At 31.5% G+C, this 23,417-nt stretch overlaps 1 protein-coding gene across 1 annotated transcript in view; it reads right to left on the bottom strand.

Annotated features, from left to right (window-relative positions):
- Positions 1–2,198: 2,198 nt before the first annotated feature.
- Positions 2,199–23,417, bottom strand: part of LOC132743796 (uncharacterized) — a 32,813-nt gene continuing 11,594 nt past the window's right edge. Inside the window, exons 12-35 of the mRNA XM_060732361.1 lie at positions 22,809–22,921; positions 21,810–21,880; positions 21,182–21,268; positions 20,361–20,629; positions 19,854–19,954; positions 19,090–19,217; positions 17,956–18,348; positions 14,936–15,166; positions 14,192–14,311; positions 13,196–13,264; positions 12,504–12,555; positions 12,079–12,146; positions 11,496–11,576; positions 10,613–10,686; positions 9,976–10,113; positions 9,245–9,380; positions 8,430–8,518; positions 7,726–7,838; positions 6,151–6,221; positions 5,920–6,006; positions 5,437–5,705; positions 4,148–4,242; positions 2,848–2,903; positions 2,199–2,603 (exon numbers count right to left, since the gene is read on the bottom strand). Coding sequence (XP_060588344.1) covers positions 2,199–2,603; positions 2,848–2,903; positions 4,148–4,242; positions 5,437–5,705; positions 5,920–6,006; positions 6,151–6,221; positions 7,726–7,838; positions 8,430–8,518; positions 9,245–9,380; positions 9,976–10,113; positions 10,613–10,686; positions 11,496–11,576; positions 12,079–12,146; positions 12,504–12,555; positions 13,196–13,264; positions 14,192–14,311; positions 14,936–15,166; positions 17,956–18,348; positions 19,090–19,217; positions 19,854–19,954; positions 20,361–20,629; positions 21,182–21,268; positions 21,810–21,880; positions 22,809–22,921 — 3,316 coding nt within the window. The remainder of the gene's footprint in view (positions 2,604–2,847; positions 2,904–4,147; positions 4,243–5,436; positions 5,706–5,919; positions 6,007–6,150; positions 6,222–7,725; positions 7,839–8,429; positions 8,519–9,244; positions 9,381–9,975; positions 10,114–10,612; positions 10,687–11,495; positions 11,577–12,078; positions 12,147–12,503; positions 12,556–13,195; positions 13,265–14,191; positions 14,312–14,935; positions 15,167–17,955; positions 18,349–19,089; positions 19,218–19,853; positions 19,955–20,360; positions 20,630–21,181; positions 21,269–21,809; positions 21,881–22,808; positions 22,922–23,417) is intronic.

Below are 23,417 nucleotides of genomic sequence, written 5' to 3'. Positions count from 1 at the left end.
CAACTTGTTGGGGGTTTTCAAACCAATATATATAAAATTTTCTTAATTTAAAAAATAATATCCCCTATTGTTATGTTTCTTCTATATTATCATCAACATAATTATTAGCCAAAGCAGGATAATGATCGTCAGCTGCAGCAACCGCATCATCGGAATGACCAAACTTATTTTCTTTAGCATTAACAATAGCTTTATGATCGGTCGTAACAGCAGCTTCATCACCAATACAAACTGCCATCATCAGTATCACCAACACAGTCATTATAATATGCATCATTACTTTTATTTGTAGTTTTATCAAAAGAAATGTTAAAAGTATAATGCCGTGGAGTTCCGTATGGCAAGGCTTACTTAATGTTTTGTAGTATAAGCATAATTATAATACCTAATGAGCAACTGTGACGCAGTTCCCACGCGCAGCCTTGTTTGGTCATCATGTTTGAGGTGTGGTTTTGACAGGGCAAGAACCTTAATAAGCTCAAAGCTTCTTTGAAGTTTATGATGGCAATTGACTTGTCTAGGATTTTTCTGCGTTTTTCCGTGCATATGCATGTAACGAAAATTTCTGTACAAGTTTAACACTTTCCAAATAAGGTCTGAATATCATTAAAAAATAGACTGATTAATGCTTTACAAATGGCCCTTGTAAGACAAATGTCACTGAATTTCTACCGAATTTTAGACGGGAAAGAAAGCACATTTATATGACAATGTGAAAACGTCTTACATGAACTTGATAATGTTTTCATTGACGGTTTGTTACAATACCAAGCTATCTAAAATTTGAATATTAATAAAGAAAATATTGGAAACATTCTACGAACATCTTGACCATCCATTAAAAACATGAAATCAAGTTTTGCTTGCCATTTTTACTCTTTCTTTTAAACTGGTATTTATCAGCTTATCAGCTTTATGCAAACGAAACATTCTTAAAGTGACATTATACTCATTTTTTTTCATCGTCAAGTTGAGCTTCATTGACTATATACAATGTTTTTTCAAAAAATTGACTGTTACAATGGTAGTTGCAAAATGTTTAGGATAAAATAAAAATCTGCTTAAAAAGTTAACAAAGACTGTCCTCTCTTTTTTAAATGGAACATTAAAGGTAGTTTCCGATGGATGTTTATAGAAATTTCATTGGACCACTTGAGTAATTTATCTTTCATGTGAAGTATAATATAAAATTGAAAGGAATTACGGCAATTTCACATGTTTACTCACTTTATACATTTGGATGATGGACACAATGTCACTTTAAGCGTTGGGAATATTGGGAACCAAATGGCAGTTCTTCTTTGTAATTCTTTTATTTATTAATTCGGTAAATATACATTTCAAGACACGACTGCAATGATATCAACATTTATAACATATCATTGAATGACAAGTGCACCAGTACCAAGAATGACACAAAAAGAGACCGAAAATAATCCCCATGAATATGTTTTAATTAAGTCAATTATCTAGTCAAAGAAAATAAAAATGGTAATACAATAATTATTTTGTTTAATGATATCCTCAAAATGTATCAACCTAACATATATATGTCTCCTGCATGCAGCTGGCACATACTAGGTTTCATTTTTGAAAATGAATTAGGCCTATTTTAAAATGCGTGTATGATAGAAATGTGTTGATAAAGTTCCTTAAGAGCAATAGTGCATACTCAAGATCTTTTTTAGAAGGGTAAATCTCCTAATTAAAACAGCAGCATTATATGTTGTTCTGGGACATTTTATTCTGCTAACGTACAATATTCTGCTTATTTACAATAGTCATGTGTTCAGTCACAATAGCATTATATATTACGAGCTTTTGAAAATCAAACACAGGATTATAGAAACAACATTATTTTACCATTTTTCTTATATATTATTTTACCCTTTATTTAGATTTATTTTAGATAGACGTGTTCACAGAAAAGACAACACATACACAAATCTAGGCATATGACATTGCAATGCTAATGGACAACTCACTACGGTGTCAATGAATCGTTTCCAAAACAAACAAAAAATATGTCGTTCGTCACATCTATTTATTTCCTAACTTCTTACAATCATTGTTAATCAACTTTTTTAGAAGAAGATTTGTCAACAATTATAAATTATATAATTATAAAATATATTTCAATTTCAGTTTTGTCCGTGTTTTGAAATCAGTTATATACTAGGAGTTGAGATATTTAAACATTAAAAATCAACATTTGGAGTGTCTTGTTTTATATCAAACTCCATGCTTTTCGTTCTCACGTTGTTAAGAATTCTCCCGTCATCCATATTGTCCATTACAACACACTCGGAACTTACTCCACCCTTCATAATACTCAGTTCCATATCTTTTACAGGTATTGTTCGCGGAGATAATTCCTCAACTGAATGAATGACCGTTCCATCTGTTGTATTTGGTGACGAGGACTCATCTTTTTGCCGATGTACCAGATCAACTCCCCCATTCTGATGAGCGATATGGTTATCGCTATTGGGTTGCTTGTCAACCACACCTGTGTTGTTCCCAACAATCAGATCGACGTTGTATATATTAACATCTTTATCACCAATCTTATCGTAAACGACCGGGGGCACCTTGTCGTCGTCCTATAATAGGATATAATATAGTATACGTGATTGCAAAAAAAAAATCATGTTCATCTTCAACAATTAAAAGGGTTCAATAATTAACTGCTGAATTGTTTATTAATTAATGGACTTGTCAATCTTCAATTGTCATCTGTTCATTATTAATATTTGGGAATATCAAAATGAAAATTTGAAGGTGATCTGATTACAGTTTCCTTTCTGGTCAGACTACATGGACTTGAAAGATGGCATGGCTCTCTACTTGTGACAACGAAGGGTCACTTTTAGTTCCAGCAGGGTCAAGGTTTAGATCTAAACCTTTTGATTAGTTAAACTACCAAGAAGTACAAATCTTTTTCATCTTGAAAAAATACTTGATTGTACTTAGTTCGCTTTACAATTATTTGTTAAATATACATTACATTTGTTCTATTTTATGAATTTCATTAAATTACTATTGATTAAAAAATTTAATTTATTTAGGGTTAAAACCTTAATAACGAGTTTTTTCCCAATAGAAAATTTCTTTCTTGAAATCGGATGGGGAATGTCTTAAAAAATGTTTTGGGGTTTTTTTTACAAAATCCTATTTTATATGTTTTTAAAATTAAAAAATTTTATAATTTTTAAATACCTCTTCCTCTCCTCAAAGTGATAACAACTCATAGGTTTTCGGAATATTTCTGGTAGGAACCGGGAATAAACTGTCGCAAGGAAATGATACTTGCCTTTGATCTCACCGGTTTCTCTGTACCCTGATATGCAATTTAAAAGATATGGATCTTTTACAATATGTTTTACGAGCAGCTAGCCGAAATTCATTTGAAAATTTTCAAAATACCATGTTACACTCAAGAACCCGGGCGGAGGTTTTTGACTATGATGAACTGAAAAAAAGTTTTATTTTATGCGGTTTATTTGGCATTTCGAAAAACAATCGCAAACTTCCCCTGTCTTTGCGTACTTCGTTGCGGGCGAATACTTTTTTTGAACATAATCTTTAGCTTTTGACACTTTTGAATCAATAGGGCAAATTTTCGCAATAAATTATTTCGATGTTTGGTTAATTTTTGAGTTATTTCTTTGGGCCTAATGATCTTTGAAAGGTTTAAATTTATTTTTTGTTTTGACCACAGCGGTTATTTTAAAAAATGGGGACCGAAATTTTCATAAAATGTATATTTTCCCTTACATAAAATTAATTGAATGTTTCAAAAAATATGTGACTGATTTATTTTTTAAAAAATAAAAACAATTTTTTTTAATTTTCTTTAGAAATGCTAAATTTCAAATTTGTTTTGTTTTATCGAAACGAACAAATCGAAAGTGTTTTTGTTTTCATAGAATTCTTAACAAAAATTTCTTAACAAATGTGTGCAAAAATGCGAACCCCAGACAACTTTTTTAAATTAAAAAAAGAAAGCAAAAAAATTTGATACTGTTTTTGGAGCCTTTTTTGAAAAAAAACATTATAAACAAAAATGAAAAAAATATTTAATGCCTTCCAAAATAAAAAACAACTTACAATTTTTAAATTTCCCAGTCTTGAACTAGAAACATACCGTCCAGTGAATGAAAACCCAATATGATGGTCTGTACCACACCAAAAGGTCCAAACCATTTGTACGACAACATAAACATTCGCCGAATTCCTGTACTGAAAATTGAAGTGTAAAATATATTGATTATTGCCGTTTTCAAAAATGTATATTTTTATTGACTCTTTATAAAACATGTCTAGCGAGCTAGAAAATGTTTTGATAAAAACAGAAGATTTGTTAAACAAAACAAGGATTTGAAAGCAAAGACAAATCGCTAGTAAATAAATATATTTGAAAACATTTAAATATATTAACCACTGTATGCAGAACCTAGTGTTATTGTAATTACATATAAAGTAAAATGATATATTGTGACTTATTGAGTACTATTAGAAAAAGATATGTTGCCCAGACTTAGTATTTTATTTTGTTAGTTATGAATAATAATTTATCAACTATAATTCATATCCTGATACAGCTTCATATAAAAGCGATACTTTATATTAAGTACGAGGAGAGTAGACTTTTTTCATGATGCATATAGCAATAAAGTAGTAACAAATAATGACCTATATAAAGAGTAAGTGGATGAGGGGTGGGACATCCGTTTGAAACCACTTTTAAACCCGGTATCTACAGGGGATTAGATGGGTTCAATTTGGAAATTTTGCATCTCTTTTCTCGATGAGATGTTTTTCCCCAGTTTTTTAAATTTCTAAACGAAGGCAAAAACATCCTTTTTTGCCATTTGAACCCAAAATTAGTTGGTGCGTGACCAAAAAAAACATTGATGAATATACAGCTTCCATAGCTATGTATTTTAAAGCCTTTTTGTGTGGTGATGGGTTTTGTAAAAACCCATCATATTAAAAATTGGGGTATTTGTTTTGTAAGACAGAAAAAAGGATATTGTAAATGGTTTTATTTAAAATTTTTAACAGAATATGTTTCTGTAACCCTTTTGATTTATTACCTATGGTTGTTGAATTCCCTTTTTATGTAAAACCCATAAGTTTTGCGTAAAAAAATAAATTTCCGGAAAAAAATATTGTTTTGATATTTCAAACAGAAAAGGATTTTAACCGTTTAGCAATGACTTTGTGAATGCAACATGCAAAGAAATTTCCTTCATACGGATATATCGGAGGTTTTTTACCTCAAAATTAAGATCTGATATAGCTTTATACACTTTTAAGGTCGATTGGCAAATAAAAGAGTCATTTTAAAAAAACATTATTGTGAAATTTAGATGCAAATACACTCGATAAAGAAACAAATGTTAACAAGATGTTTTGCTCTGATGTACATACGGTTCTGGATAGTCGTACGGATTTATCTCTATTCCGCTGATTGAACTAGTCAGATTTGACATCGATGACGTCACATTCGTGAAGTATGCATCAGACGTCATATTAGTAAGCGTCATATTTGCCAGTAAACTGAAGACTTCAACAGCTGGACAGGAGTCAACTGGTGCAGACGGCAGTCTTGTATTCTTCACAGAACCTTTTGTTGTCATTTGTCCGAGTGCAAAGGTGAATGTAACAATGGCAGATAGAATTGTTCCCCAGAAACCTCCCTGTAACAAAAATACGTGTTTCTCGTACCATACGAGTCCAAAGTATTTAAATTGAATTGTCATATAGATAAAATACAACTCAATTTCCTAAAAGCTTGTTACAGCATTTAGATAAAAAAAAAACTGCATTCATTTTTTCAAGAATCTTCCTGATTTGATGAAAGTGTATGAAGTTAGTAACATTTCATATAAATAGATTTATACATTGAGTTACCTTAGCATTACCCCATGGACAGAACGCTCCAAACATAAATAAGCCGCTAAGAGGTGCACCAAATGCCGACAGAATACTTCCAGTGATCTGTAAAATGTAACAAGCAATTACTTGTCAGAAATTATCAACTTAAATGCGAATCTGATTTTATTCTATTATCTAATAAATGTTAAATTCAGTAGTAGGGATGAGGATAACAATAGACTGATGAAATATAACACATAAATATACCTGAACTAAGGTACCCCCAACTAACGCGATCATAAATGCTACAAATACTGCCAATCCACCAAATACAAACACTGGAAAATAAAAATACTGATACAGAAGGAAAAATATTAGTATAAAATTACAATTAATGTTTAAAATTAATACCCAAATAGAAAGAAACAGAATCCATAAAGAATTGTGAAATTGAAAATGAAGAAGCATCGGTTTGATTGAAGATTCTCATGGATGGTAGTTGAAGTGCAAGCTACTGCTGAGGTGATCATAAGGTGCTGATCACAAAGACTCAAAATCGAGCATGTTGGAGCATGTTTGTTAGGAGCACAAAATACAAAACAAAATTATATCAACTATTGTAATGATAATTATGTGTCAACTATTCATAATTATTATGATTTATTTTATGCTTTTCAGTGGATTACTGATTTATCCGTGAAAATTATATTTGATAATTTCACAGTGAAAATTATCAAAATATAATTTCACTTTATTCAATGACGAAACTACTTTTTTAAGATTTTCCCCATGTGGTACCTCAATTCTATTTTTACTGACAATTCTGACAATATCAGGCTGTTAAAAAAAATAGCAAACCTGAAATAGATAAATAACATAAATGTCAAAAGTAATAAAGAGAGAAAACTTACTTCTATTCCTTCAAATTCCAATCACAAAATTTCGTCTCTAAATTTTTTTGTTTCGTTTTTACAGTCTGAAAAATACATTCCTTCCCCATGCAAAACTGCTCTTGATGACATTTGGGCATATTAAAGTATCCTACGAGCAATAACTGCCGTATGCTTTATGAAAAATTGAAAAGCATTGACAGCTATCACTCGTAAAATAAGTAAATCAACCCAGCGTTCCTTACAATGCCTTAGCAAGCTTCCAAGTTTTCCATTTTCCTAGCTCCTTTTCTGAATGTTTTCACTTCTGTCAACACTTATTTTTTGTCTGTTACAATCCTCAAATAAGTTTTCTTTCTTTTAAAAAGGTGTATGACTAACAAATCCAAATTATATCCTTCTGTATCTTACACAATTATTTTCCTCCCATGAAATACACGACTTTAAAAAATGGCTGCCGTTTACATTTTACAAAGCCAGGTCTAATATAAATTCGCAGTAAGTAACAGAAATATGGATGGATGGTTGGACCTTTTCTCCTACAAGAATTGTTTGTTTTTATTATCAAAACAAGCGATCATTCATATTTTTTAATAAAATGAATAAATATCACATTCATTTAACCTCCATTGGCGGACTTATTTTTCAGCTCAAGACTTCTTGTTTTTAATGAGAAATTCCCTCTAAATGGGGCTCTCAATGGGGGAAACAGATTTTAATATCAACGTTAAAATTATGGAAATTTCGTTTTAACTTGTTTTAAAGCATAAAATAAAAAGAAAATTTGTCTGTTTGTTGTGTAAGATGTAATTTTATTTCATCTCGTGAACTTTAAAAACAGTATTCTCACTCGTGGCTACGCCACTCGTGAGAATACTGTTTTTAAAGCCCACTCGATGAAATAAAATTTCATCTTACACACAAACAAACAAATATCCTCTATGTATAGTACCAGATAATTTGGAGATCAGTGTTGCTCTGAATTCAGACATGGGTTTCACGTGTGGTTTAATCAGATCTGTCCAAAATAAGGCTGATAAGCCGCTCAGTCCAGATGATAACGTGCTGTAAAATAGAAATGTGAGGTAAACATAGTTTTCAATTAATGTAACACTCAGTCCAGGTGATTAAGTGCTGTAAAATAGAAAGTTGAACACTTTACCAATTTTATGACTAATGCAGCATTTACATTTACAATATTATATAATACTGTAATATTGAATTGTAATTTCATTTGTATACATTCTGAGTACATAATGGCACACCGAGAAAACAAGTATGACGCGGCTTGTGTTTGGGCAGTGGACGAAGTCAACATTCAAAGGTAAACGTTTTATATTACCGGTTTTGCAAACAAGACTATGTTCCATGAAGTTAAGTTCATACTCAATAGCGGAGTGCATTTTATATTTATTTAAATTAAATATACATAACAAACAAAAAAACTTCGTAGCTGATTGCATTTTAAATTCATTTAAATTAAAAGATAAACAAACAAAAAACAATAATAATGTGAACAGTGACTATTAAATGCTGCGAAATTAAATCTTCGAAATCTTAGACAGAAAAAGAGTTATATATTATCTTTCATGCTATTATGCAGTTAAATAAAAAGTTCTAATCGTTGAATAGTTTATAAACAATATAGATATTTACCTGAGAGATGCACTGAATAGGGAAGCCATGAACAGTCCCGGCATACCAGGAAGGTTTCGGAATATGTCCATCACCATATAGGGAATTATCTATATTAATATCAAACATAGATAACTTGTAAAATAAACATATAGCTGATGAGTAAGATGTAGCGAAATAGCCACTGACGATACAACAAAAATTCCGATTATTTTTTTTATTTTATATAAGACATTTATTTCAAGCAAGAAAAGTGTTTGGAACGTAGGTCAATCTACCATCACAGATATTGATACATCCCCACCCCCTGTTTTGCACCCATAACACTGATTACAAATTGTAATCGTATAAAGAAAAAAAGTTATCATCAATACTGAATTAAATACAGAGGACTTTACAGAGATATAGGGGCAAAACAACGATTGCCTTGGTTTAAAAGGAGATATTCTACTCTAACGTTACTCTTTTAACACTAGATTTAAATTAAAGGAGTCGGCTAAAATAGCGAAGGCACATACTCTATTTTATATGTGTGGGCTGCTCTACAATATTTTTATTAAAATATACTGGGATTGGTGTTGCATGTCCTCTTCACCTCCACCGCCCACCGTTCCACATTCAAGTTCAGTATTTGTTTTCATTTTATTTCTTGTGTTGAATCATTCATATACCTTGATGAATCTTATCTACTTAGTTTGATATTGACATCTCGTAATATAATGTAATTCAAGCCGCTTGAAATTATGTAATTTTCATCGCGTCAAATAATGTAACTTGTATCGCCTGAAGTAATATAATTGACACCGCCCGCGTGAATATATTAAATGGTAAATTACCTGATTTGGGTTTTTTATTTGCTTGGACTTCAGGGGATCACATCCTAGCGTATCATAGTACGCGTAAGCAACAATACCTTCGATACCAGCCAAGGTCAAGGTTATAAAGAAACCTGGAGCTACAAGCATTAGCACCCTGAAAATTATAGCTTGTATTTGAATTAAAATCAATGTGTGTGTCACATTGACATTTTAGGAACATTCAGTCTAGTACAGGCGAACAAATGAACAGAGGAATTTGACACAGAAAACTAATCAAGCGGCCTTTTTGTATCTCTTTTAATTAAACAATAAAATCATGCCTTTTCACATTGTCACCATGGGTCAGATTACCAGACCCATTCCCCACAATGGCAAATATGCTTATTTTTTCGCTGTCTATTTCCCAATAGAAATCAAAACTGACAAATTTTCTGACGTTCACTGGTTGTCAACGTTCATTCAATTATGATATCAGACAGATGTCTATACACATTTCCTTGTGAAATTTTAATGTATTTTTATGCTTTGACTAATATTTGCGTTGGTTGGAATAAACAAATTTGCACAATTCAATATACGTTGCCAAAAAAGCATGAAGGAGGTAAAAGGTACCAAATAATTTTTCCAATTATACAATTTTAAGAAGCAAAATTGTTCAAACTAGGTTCGATACTTTTTCAAAATGGCTAGTAAAAGGCCTTAAAGTATCAATGAATAATATAAATGGTAATTTCATCTGGTATTTTTACTTTCTAGCTGCGCCGACTGTTGGTGTAGAGCTGATCCTCTGTATAGAAGCCTGGTTAAAGACGAGACCGAATCCTCTCATGATGCTGCCAACAAACAAGTTCCAGAAAGTGTGTCTCACAGTTGGATCAGGGTCAAAACTGGAAATAAATAGATTTCAAATTATATTATCTCTATTTCTAAACAAGACTTTGACAAAAGAGTTGTTTATAGTAGTTGAGTGGTTCATGTTCTTTGTCAGATTCCGAGATACTGACAATCAAATAGTGTTAATCAGAAAATCGTACTTAGGTTTTATTTTTAAATTGGTAACAGTTAATTTTACTTAATTATGCAGCTAAAGGGCTAAAGTGATCAAAAAGATATATATTTACATTTTAACGCTACAACTTAAAAGACACGTGCTTAGCAAAGTTTATTGCTTAACTAAACCTTGTCAAATTATATAGTGGAATAATAATAAAATGAAATATAAAATTGGAACTCGGTTCCTTTAAAAATGAAACGTTATGCTTCTTAAGCCAACAAAAAGCTTGGATTTCTCATTAGTAAAAGGATTATCATAATAAATTGGTGTTTTGGGATATATACTTCAGACTTTTATCATTCTAAAAAGAGCAAAGACCAAGTTTTTCTTACTTGAATAAATTCACTCGACCCTTTTCGTACGCAATCTCCCATGTTCTACTTATACCACCATTTTGTATTGTCCCCTGAAAAAATATTCATCAATTTATTTTTCAACTCTATTTTGCCCAACATCGAGTTCACTATAGACATACATATGCATAAAGTTCTAACATCAAACTGCTAATATAAAGAGAACTATAAATAATACGAAACAGCTATGAGCGATACATCTTATCTAATTAACATGCAAAATATTCAATAAATAAACGTCTTATAAGCAAAGTAACTGACTTCAAAGCGCGCAGATATGATGATGTGTGATACAACATGAAGTTTCAAATGTATTGAAAGAGCTTGTATGTTGTATTTAAGGTTGAAACCACATTTAAGTGAACTTTTATATGTATATAATTATGCTTCTAAAACAATTTTCAAACATCGAAGAATATGTAAAATATGTACTGCAAATATTTGTCCACATTATTTGTTATCATGAAAAAATATGCATTCATTTCTTATTGAAGAATTTGACTTAGACTTTATTTACCTCCCTTTATGACATGTAAATTCGGTAATATCTTTACAAATAATGCTTTTTTGAACTTACAATAAATTAATGATAAATCTTCATTTGAGCATTATATTTATGATATAAAACTATATAAAATTGAGTTACAGGATCTTTAAGTACCAGTGTATTAAATTAAATGGGCATGTACACATCTATACTGTATCAGTCTTTCTACATTACATGTATCAATATTACATTACATAATCCATTTTGTACTGGAAATGTTCGTGTACATGCATACTTAATTATTGCTCCAAAACAAAGTTGTATCTATAAGATCATGCCAAGTATATTTTAACAAATACAAAGCAGAATAATTACCTTAATAAGCACAGCAAAAACTCCGGCAAACATTACCGCACATTGAAAAACATCCGTCCAGATAACGGCTTTTAACCCTCCCTGTTTAAGTACAAAATAGTGTAAATAACAGTATATTATATATATTAGTAATATTCTAACAGTATGTCTTTTACAAAAAAAATGCAATTGAATAGACATATTTATGTACGCTACCTTGATAGTACTTGCTTAGAAAAGTGGAACTTAGAGCCTTTAACTTTGGAAATAGAAGTATGCTCCTCTGCTTAAATACTTTCATTTTCTTTGGGAACAAAATGCAACTAGGCATGTTTCCTTTTGTATCAGACACAAGGTACCCGAGTTCTTTTCTCAAAAACCACAGCTTGTAAGTCATAATGTGTATGAAAAGCCATAAAGCAACTATTTGTCGTATAATAAGCAAACAAGCTTTAAAATGCAAATATCTTTAAATCATGTATACATTTTTCACCAAATGTATCCGCAACATGTAACATTCTGTATAGATAACAGTAGTGTAGAACTTCGTGTTGCACTTACTACAACATTTTGAAATGGAACAATTGGTTAGACTTATACTTACAATAGATGTATATATAACTGAAGCGATGGCCACTGATACTATCGATCCCCACTGAGGAAACCCAGTTACTGAAATATATCGGAAATATATCGTAAATGTATCGGAAACATTACAGAAATATGGTGAAGAGACATGTTTCACAGTACAACACTCAACGACCATCACCAAGATTTTAAATGGTATTGTAAAGACTCGTAATTCAATCAATTAATAGATCAATGTCTCTAAGAAAACAGTTGTCTTTAAATAGGAAAAGCTGATAAACATCCTGCGATGAATATCAACGATCAGTGCAAGAGTCATTTCATTTTGTACTTAATCGGACGCTTGTTTATGGAATCAAGCATGAAACAGCACATAAGATCTTATAGTTTATAAAAGAGGTTACAGGAATACAACGTATCATAAGATTGAAGACGATTTACCTGCCTCTAAAGCTATAGCTGGTCCAAATAACACAATACCCATATAGGCTGTCTGAAGATGATGAAGGTTAAAATTTAAACTAGCAATTACAAAACTAGAATCTGTTTTACACTTTCACCTTGTTAGGTCAAAGTTTGATAGGAATCAAAACAAAATAGAAATTAATAATACATTTAATTTAACTTAAAACATGATATTTTTGTAAGAACATTGAAAATAAAAACGCTTAGATCGTTTCAATATTATTGCCATAATCAAGCTTGAATGCTTTTTCGCATTGCTGTCGGTTTTGATATTCACTGAAGCATGGGATTATCGAAACCTTATAGTAATGCAGTAACAAACCAGTGTAATAAGTTATTCAAGCTACGATAGAATGCGTCATACGACAAACGAATCCATTTGAATGTTGAACTGAAAAATAGAAATAGCCTCAATTGGATTCATCGTGAGGAGTATGCTTTTTGTTGTGTAAGTTTTTAATGGAATTTTCACTTTTTGTAGAAAATCCATTTATTTAATCCAAGCAGAATGAATGATATTCACAAAAAGCTGCCTTAATCAGGGCTTATATAATTGTTTTCCTGAGTGCTTTAAGTCCGCATTAAACCTGGGATAGCTATCATTATTATTATTAACACTTTTTTCATATTTAACAATTAATAGAAATTATTAAAGTAGAATATCTTACATAACTCAACATTCCGAGTATCGTACCTAGGATCCGAACAGCATGTGAATCAAATCGCAATTCCAGATACTGAAAATTTAAATTTAGTTACTGATGTATTAGACTTTTTCATTTGCAATTATTTTTAACAGGATTAAAAAGCCATTTTAAAAATATTACATGTAGAATCTATATTCATGCGTGAATGAGGTTTTAGTCGTTTAAAATATTAAACATATTACTGAAATCTTGTTTGAATATCATTTTAATCAATTAGATTTGAAAAAATGAGGAAAAAATAAAAACTCCATGCATGAAAGTAAGCACATTTTAAAAATCTTATGGATGATTTTGTGCGATTAGTGTAAAGAAGCCGTCGTTTTTATTTTCTTAGAGAAATGTCGTGCTAACAGAATTAAAATGTTTTCTTTATACATGTATATAGAGACAGAACAAGTAGGTCTAATTATATAACAATTCGCCAGATGTATAGAAATATCATGCATCTTTTTGAATATTTTTCAAGCCTAGTGAAGCTTTTTGAAATAACTAAGAAGTTAAAGTATATAAAGCTATATATCTGCTAAAATATGGGGTCTATAACTGTTTGAATTTTTTAACAAAAAATACTTCCAAAAATGCTTGTATGAAATAAATTACCTTAGATGTAAATGGCGCATGCGAGAAATCATTTTTAACCGGATAATATCCTATGAAATAGCAGAATAACAGATTGTAATATTACCACGCGTGTGATAATTACGCCACACCGGAACATTTTATTCTGTTTACGTACAATATTCATGTGTGTTAAATAAGACAGACATTCTGATGTAACAACTCTTTCGAGAATAGACCATGATATTATGAAAGCAATATAATTTTGCTGTTCATAAATTATTTCATAAGATGTAGCAAGAAATCTGTTATACAAATTTCCTGGGATCAGACTTCGGAGGCCTGTTGGTTGCAACATTTTTTCATATCAAAATAAAGATAAAATGAACAATATTTTACCTCATAAACGCTGGTTATCTTTAGTGGATGAACGAGTGGAACCACTATGAAAATCGAAAGGAGGTTGGCAATGAAGTATCCGAGGTTACCCATAAACCATTGCAAACCGTACACGTAAATCTACGATATATAGATAATATATTATAGATAATACATTAATGACAATGATTTTATAGAAATGTTTTAATGTCATATAAATGCCAGTTATGTATATCTGTAGAAGCTTGATTTGTATCTTAACAATAAAATAGGTGACTAGATATCATTTTTAAAAATGATTTGCCATATTCTTGCTCTCTCTCTCTCTCTAAGACAATGTTTAATTTCTTTCAGTGTTTCTTTCACTACATACATCTAATGAAAATAGAATATTTACATTAACCAAGAAATACAACAGCCTTTAATCATTGCTGAAAATTATTTACCAGAACTACATATTTTTCTCGGAACTTTCTGATATTCAAAAGAAACATTTGCAAATGATGTAACCAGTATTATACGGAGAGCCTCGGACTCAATACTTAGTGCATGCATTCATCAGGTCAAAGACTAGTAATCTTAAACTAATACCCTGCTTGATCCGAAAGTGTTTAGTTTTTGACATAAGTTAAAAGCCTGACCAGCCGTTAAATCCATACAGTCTGATCAAGCTGTACACTGTTGACTGACTCACTTTAATGTTTAATTCCCCCATTCCCTGGTCAAGACCATTTATGTAATTCAGCAAGTTAAGCGTTCACAAACCTCTGCAGGAATGCCTAGCATCATAATTGACGATTCAAAGGACACCATTAGGGAAATGGCAACCGGAAGTATCGCCATTTTCCGATTCCCAACAAAGTACTCCGATGTTGTTCGTTGTTTTCCGCCGGAAAGTGCATAATAGATGCCGATACCTAGCGAAGTCACGATGGTTACTGCAAAAATGCAATAATCCGCAATGTGGAACTCGTGATACGGATTGACCATCTTTGTCTAGTTCTAAAAAATGAATAACCGCAAATCTTAATTCTATTCCGTGCAATATTATATTTGTACCCCAACCCACTAAAATTCAACATATTTATGAAAAGAAATTTAAAAAAAAAAAAAAAAAAAAAAAAAAAAACAAGAAAAAAGCCCAAACATTTAGAAGAGGTCAATACAACAATTTGTGTCATTTCTTAGATATCAAATTTAATCTTCACCTAAAATAATAAGTTCACCTTCTGTTTTTAAGGAGGGAAAATATCCGGTCCAGTTTAGAACACCGCAACGATGGTAGTATCCTCCTTTACAGTTATTGCAATTCAAGAGCCATATTTAAACAGTCCTCATCCTATCTCCTTTTAATTTCTTAGTATACTAATCAATTCAATGCACGTAGGCAGTATTAGCATGTAAACCTACTTAGATTAGTCTTGGTTCGTTATGTCCTTTATATTATGTACCAGCACGGGTAAATATACATTAATTGCAAAGCACAAAACATCTTACTGCTGCTAAGGCCTTGCACTTTGGAATAAATAATTATAAAAAGGTTAATTGCAACGTACTATTTATTTTGACACTACTTTGTGCCCATCTAACATCTTACTGCGGCTATGACCTTTCACTCCGAAATAATTAATTATAAAAAATGTTAATTACAAGGTACTATTTATTTTGACACTACTTTGTGTCTATCTGATGTGGGCCATGTATATATTCAGTGCAAAAAGGCGGGTGTTAGAAAACGACATAAGCGATAATAGTAGTACTCCGCGACAAGGTAGTCCCCCTTTGCTTTTTCTGTACATCTTAAATCAAACGGAGAGAAAAAACATAAAATTATTTTGCGGATACTTTTGTTCATGAACGTAACAGGTAGTAAAGTGAAAGCAGGATGCTTGCAATCTATAAAACATCATAACTATTGTCTGAAATTTTATTCAGTTTATGATTTAGTTTGGTTTTTATTCGCATCCTTTCCAAAATAGAAGTAACGTTTGTTTTTGTCACAACAAAACGACATTTTTTCTACTAAAACAAATTTCTTTGACGTTGTTTTAGCAGCATGTGCCATTTTCTTTGGTCACGTGAAGTTTGTGAAGGCAGTGAAATTAGCTTAGCCAATTAAATCAATGTGAGAAGTTTTCGCACTATCTCCTTTTCACTCCCGACCGTGGAAAGAAATATAAAGGATAACAAAACTGCATTTGTTAGCTATCCTAACATTAATAATACAATTAATGCCTGAAGATATCTATCTATTCAAAGATGTTGGTGAAATGATAGGGGAGCTTCAAACATATATCAAGGATTTTGTCTAATTAAACAATTAATTGGTCAATGATAACACAGTGGTCTTACGCTTTCACAATTCCATTTTTTGCTCCCCCCATTGTTTTTTCAATTAGGGCGCACGCATTCTTAAACTTGGGGACTATACCCGTCGCTTTAATGAATGTATTTTTATTTTGATAGTCTTATTATTGACAAATATCTGTTTTGGTATATAATAAGCCTGCGTCTGTAGGTTCTTCCATGTTTTCTAGTTAAATCGACTAACTACCTTGAGTAGTGGACATTAGCATACTTACTTGCGAAAATCTTTATGTACCCTAAATCATGTCAGCTTAAATAAATACCCCACACCTCATATGATACATTTAACAAACACAGACGATTTGATAAATGGAAATTTAAAATAATGACATCTCGACATCTTTAATAGTAACTTCTATTTAGATTAAATCATTTGAATCCTGCTATACTATAGAACATAAACTATTTATGCTTTATAACTTATATTAATTCAATCATTTTTTATGATGAATATGACAAAGAATCATGCAAAGTTTATGATGTCTTTATAAGACATAACATAATCATTTATACATTTTCATCATTAAAAACTGACTTTTATTTAATACACTTTAGTTTGATTTTATGAGCTTTATAAATAAACATCTCATTGACAAATCTAATTGTAAAGCAAATATGAACAGAGCATACATATAGCATTGAAGATTAATAAACTTTACGATATATCAAATAACGGCTGTGCAACTCAATTATACTTGTCAAACTCGCTAATAAAAATCTCTTCATTTCGGAAGACGAATGTACCACCAAAAGCAATGATAGCAAAAGTAGCTAAAATCGCAGGTTAGATTTTATTGACTCTGTAAATGATAAATAAGGGAACGTGCAACATTTCTCATACCCGCTCCAGAGATATTCAATCATCACAACCAAATTCATGATTTGGTAGAACCAGAAATAATGTAAAATCACTCACATAAAGAAATTAGAAACGTATATAATGTTGGCTAAGAATGAAAGATTTTATGTATTGACATAAAGAAACAGAAACGTTGTAGGAATCATGGGCGGTAGTTTGCACTTGACAATAACGACCATAAACAGGCTTACTTAAACCGAGCTTGCAACATTTTCATTTTTGCCGTTTTGGACATTCTTTATGGATTTTTATTGCCTCTATTTTGCAGTGATAATTTTACATCATTCCAAAACAAATAAAAGTTATGATATGGTGTTAGTGGTGTGCTGCCTTAATCTTAAATCATAACAATGGAATTATTTCCGTCATTCATTTCTACATTTCAAAAAATGGTTCTTTTTTTTTAAATACTCCTGTATTGTTATGAACATAATTTTTATGAACCGATGGAACAAACATTAAAAGAGAATCGCAAATCGTCTCGATTCTTTTCATCATTTGAGGTTTAAGAACAGGTGTCGATGTATTATATAAGCAACATTTTTCAAATGTAAGTCTAGTCTTGTTGTATGTTCATTTCAATACTTTTCGTTCTCAATTTTATTATTCTACTGTCATCTAACTTGTCCATAACTATATATTCCGAGCTAGCACCTCCCCTTAATATATCTATTTCCATATCTTTCACTTGCATTTGACGTGATGTAAGGTCATCGACTGACTGAGATACTCTTGCATCTTCTATTGGAGTATCTTCACCATCAATTTCATCGGTTATTTCATTATTGATAAGAACAGCATCTCCATTTGTATTGGTAATATCCGTGTCAGATTTAGGCTGTGTTTCAATTACGCCATTTTGTTTCTCCTCGATAACTAGATCAACATGGAAAACATCCAGATCTTTGTCCCCTAGCTTGTTATACACTGTAGCAGACTTTTCTTCGTCTTCCTTTGGTTAAATAGAATTACATCATTAATAAAGAAAACTTAATCATTTTTTTAGTTTGTTAGATCAAGGTACTTAACATTTATATAAGCATTATGAAAGAAACGAAATCATTTCCTCCAAAGTGTTCAAGCCCATGTTAACTCCTACTATAAAGATAACGGAAATTTATACTTCAAAGAGAGTCCTACATGCTATTATAACGATAATCATTTAAAGAAAGGGGATGGGCGTCCGTGGTCGAGTGGTTAAGATTGTTGACTTCAAACTACCAGCATCACTGCTTTGAAATATTGTTTGGAAGGGCATTTAAAGTCTTCCTTGAATGTCGCCATATAACATGTACTGTGTTAGTTTCTACGTAAAGCCCAACCAAAAATAAGAAAAGGATTAAGGACTTTCTACAAATAAAACATGATCATGTGATGAAGAAAAAATGATAGAAGTAACAAGAGCAAGAGTTGATGAAAGTGTCATCTAATGAAAGAGATATTTAACACTTATTATTATGTGTTTGTAAATTTATGCAATAAATGTATACTTCTAGAATCGCAATTTTCATACTTTCAAATAAAAAGTAAACTCAACTAATAACAATATCGCTTACAGCAAAAAACCGCTTGTTACTATGCTATATCCGCGGTTCCGACTTCTGGTTTCATAAATTGATATAAATTTGGAATTAACATGAAATATCGTTATAAGCGGAGTTTACTGTATATTTCTAATGTACAAAGAACTTACTTCATCCTCATTTTCAAAGTGGTACCCACATCTCAGTGGTTTACGAATACATTCAGGTAGAAATGGGAATAAACTATCATAAAAAGGAATGAGATATTTCCTCTTTACCTCCCCTGGCTTTTTGCGACCTGAAATTGATAGTGTGTTATTAAAAAGATTGTATCTTTGTTTGAGTGTAAAATCAAGTATACAAAAAGAGATAAAAACGCTTTAAAGCTCAATTTTGATGCATTCTAATGAATTAAATCAAACCTTGCGGTATTTCAACATTATAATCGTATTTAAAAAAAAATTTGCTGTTTCAGTGCATCTGACCAAAAAAGAGTTTAATGATTCTTATTTCCTAAATATCGGAACAGGTATACATACTATGTTTGAAAAACGTAGCATGGAATAGCAACGGTTATGCACTGATGATTGAAATTGCGTACTTCTAATTAGATGAAGACTACTAAAATACTCGTTGCAAATGATCAAATTAACATATCTGTTAGACACAATTAAAAAAACTGTCAACGACTTAAACAATAAGATGGAGAAGATAGATCGACTGTAGCTGATTTTAAAGGCTGAAACAGATAAAATGGAGATATGTGATCAACTGTATTGTTAAAAGCGTTACCATTTCCCACATCGCTGTTACTGAATTGGTCAATTGATGTGAAAAATACTGTCGAAAATAGTCAAAATTTTCAATTAAGGCCTTTTTGCACATAAAAGTAGGTCAAATATATACAATGTAAATGAGAAGGTAAAGTAGTAACCTGTGCATAAAGAAATAATTGTTCCATATAACATAACCTGAATGACACCGATTCCTCCAAACCACTGATACGATACCATGAACAAACGACTTATCCCTGTACTGTAAAAAAGAAAAGAACATACATCAAATTTATTTCAAAGATATACTCTGAACCCCAGCACATATAGAGTTTCCTATCTTATCTCAGAGTATAAAGAAAGAGATAGATGTCTCGACAGCATCGGTAACAAACATAAATACGAGCAGGTGAATTGCAAAGTATCTTACCACACCCGGTAGCACCGGCTGAAACATTATACAATTTTTAGCCCTGAAGGACCGGATTTTATCTGATGTCTAGCCATTCACAAAGCGTTCATGTATTGTTTAAATAAAATAATCCTTTTGTTGCATTTTCAAAGTAAAATTCTCATTTGTGATACCCGAGGGGATCTACAGACAAAATAATGTGTCGTCGGAAGACTCAGATATAAACTAAGGACTATAAAAACAAGAAAAACCATACGGTTCTGGAATAACATTGGCAACGGTGTCCATTGACCCCATCGTGCTTGCTAATGACGTCATAGTTGACGTCATATTTGCCATTGTTGATATTGTTGTGTCGTTCCCCATCGTCATATTTGCAAGAAAGGTGACAACTTCAAACGCTGGACATGAGTCAATCGGTGCAGATGGTAGTTTTGTGTTCTTAACAGAACCTTTCGTTGTCATTTGACCGATTGCAATAACGAAAGTGACGACGGCTGACATAATCGTTCCCCAAAATGCTCCCTTAAAAGAAATAGAATAGAGGTTAGCTTAGTTTATAGTGTTGGTTTAACAAAGATTAATCATGCGCTTATATTGGTAGATCTTTATCATGGAATTGATTGTAATGCATTTATCGTAATGTTCATTTAAAGAATTTTAGGTCTAAATTACACCTACGTGTTTCTCACATACAGTTGTAGCTGCAGAGTAAATGTGAAAAAAAGAGAAATCTTTTGGAAATAATCAAATCGTGGAATGCAAACTGCTTTGTGAGAAGGTTAAATAAATGATGTTAAATTATCATTTAGTAAATAGTTGTGAATTTCTAAGCATTTCTACATAATTATAGATAATTATAAATACTAAGCTGCTAATGCAAAGGTTGTAGTTCTTCATGGAAATACGAAAACCTAATTTCGTTCAAAAGATGATCAAATAATTCTTTGAAAAAACACTTCTGTAGAGTCTGTAAATATTAAATATTCTATTTTTTAATATCTTGTGCGTATATAAAAACAAAAGGAACAGTCAAAATATTGTTACATAACCTATCTAAAATAGGTTACAAATTACCTTTGAATTTCCCCAAGGACAAAACGCTCCGAACATAAACAATCCACTTAGAGGTCCACCAAATGCCGACAAAAGACTTCCAGTAATCTAATAGATATTTTAAAGAGAATTTTCCAGGAAAAAATATTTTTTACAATTCTAATGATAAACAAAATTGCAGTTTAAAAAAAACTTTATATTCATTCTGTAATGCATAACTTGAGGAAAATGTACCAAGATTTTTAGAAAAGTAAAAAGATTCAAAAAGCAAGTAATATTTTACATGTTATGTGCTGCTAATGACTGATTTTGCAGTATTTATCACCATATTTCTATTGCGTGACTAATGCATTATTGGTATTTTTGCATACTTTGGTCTCTTTTTAAAGTAATTTACGTGGATTGTAAGTGTTGTTTGCAATGTGTAAGTTACTTTCATAATTGATTCACAATATTTTACTTTTAAATACATTTTCAAAATTTTCATGAAAATTAGCATGAATCTGAAGGCATGCTGCTTTAAAACATGTTTATCAAAACATTATGTTAACCTTACTATATTTTTAGTTTGGGACGTATAAATTTGCTTTCTTAATTTGTAACTCATTGTTACAAATATTCAGTCAGTCAATTCAATCATCTTTATTACCTGAATTAACGTGCCTCCTATCAATGCAATCATAAACGCAACAAATACGGCCAGTCCACCAAAAATTACCACTGAAATAAATAGATCATACTAAATAGTTCTGTATGTGTCCAATATAAACCTGAAAAATGAGCCCTATGTGGCTGAGGGTTTGATCTTAATGGTAGAGGCATAAGAATTGCGTCCACTGTTTATCCCTGCGTGAGCAAATGGGTTCAAATAATTAGAGACTATGCATCTTTTAGCAGCTCCAGCAGGTTAGTTGGTTTTGACCATTTGTGTTGCTTTGAAGTCTTTATCACACGGGGTTAGCTAAAATCATTTTTTTTCTGTTTCGGCGCCATTCGACCTGTAATGTGTTGGTGAGCCATCAAACCAACAAAAATATATAAATTATGTTTAGAAGAATTAAACATTTTATATGGTTTTCTTACGAACATGTATATTTTTGAGTAGTCAATAATTGAAATAAATCCATAAAAATAGTATGTCCAACAGTTCTCAAGTTGTATTATTCCATGCTGACAAATCTATCACACTGGAAAAAATAATGTGAGAGAGTTGAAACTAATAAGCAAGTTTCCCACCAACAGTTTTTAACCCAAAACAAAGCTACAACAACTACATTATGTTATCATGGTTTCAATTCATTTAAACTACATGTATATTTCTTCTTGGACGACTAGGATACCCGTAACGGCGTATAACGGCTTACTTATGTGTGTAAATGATGTCTACTCGTGTATAAGTTCAGGCTAGTGTGCAGTGATGCGTAAAAATTGTGAAATGTCATTGAATCATACATTGCATCGAGAGTTGGGCATTCCCTTGTGTAGGCAGTTAAGGTTGTAAAACGTATGAAGTTCGTGTATGGTATACGACATAGTTGCTTACTAAGCTTCTTTTTCCATCGCCATTGCATGCTTATGTGTATCATTGTATGACAAAATTCTGGCAAATGTTAATGTAGAATGAAATAATAAACCTTGAGTTATATACCTGATAGTTTTGAAAGTAAGGTAGCCTTGAATTCAGACATTGGTTTCACATGAGGCTTGACAAGGTCAGTCCAGAACAACGCTGAAAGACTACTTAATCCGGATGACAACGTGCTGCAAAAAGATAAGGTAAACATTTTGATAAATAGGCTTTGAATGATATTAATGATATTTTCATCAATAAAGGTGTAAATAAAACCACATTTCAAGTCAATTAGTTATGGTGTGGTGTAGAACTGTCTTCAATTCCATTTTGGGAAGTGCTTTACAGGTTTAATTGTGTACACTTAAAACAGGTACGATAAAACATTCACTTGTTCTCAAAATTCTATACTGCAGTAAGTGTTCTGTGGTTTTGTTTATTTTTTTCATTTGTGTTTTTGTTGTCTTTGTTGTTGTTGTTGTTGTTGTTGTTGTTGTTATAATTATTGTCGTCGTTGTTGTCGTTGTGCTGTTTCGTTCATGTTTTTGGTTCTTATTGTTGTTGTTGTTGTGGTGGTGGTGATGGTGGTGGCTGATGATGTTGATGTTGTTTTAAACGCATTTCTTATATAAAAAAACTGTGTCCTTCCATGCTCCTTATAGACTCAATTAATTTGTTAAAGAAAAT

The sequence above is a fragment of the Ruditapes philippinarum genome, unplaced genomic scaffold, assembly GCF_026571515.1.
Source record: "Ruditapes philippinarum isolate M1 unplaced genomic scaffold, ASM2657151v2 ctg1852_1_1_1_1, whole genome shotgun sequence".
Classification (NCBI taxonomy): domain Eukaryota; kingdom Metazoa; phylum Mollusca; class Bivalvia; order Venerida; family Veneridae; genus Ruditapes; species Ruditapes philippinarum.
Note: the sequence above shows the minus strand (reverse complement) of the source record. Positions and strands in the feature narration are given on the sequence as shown.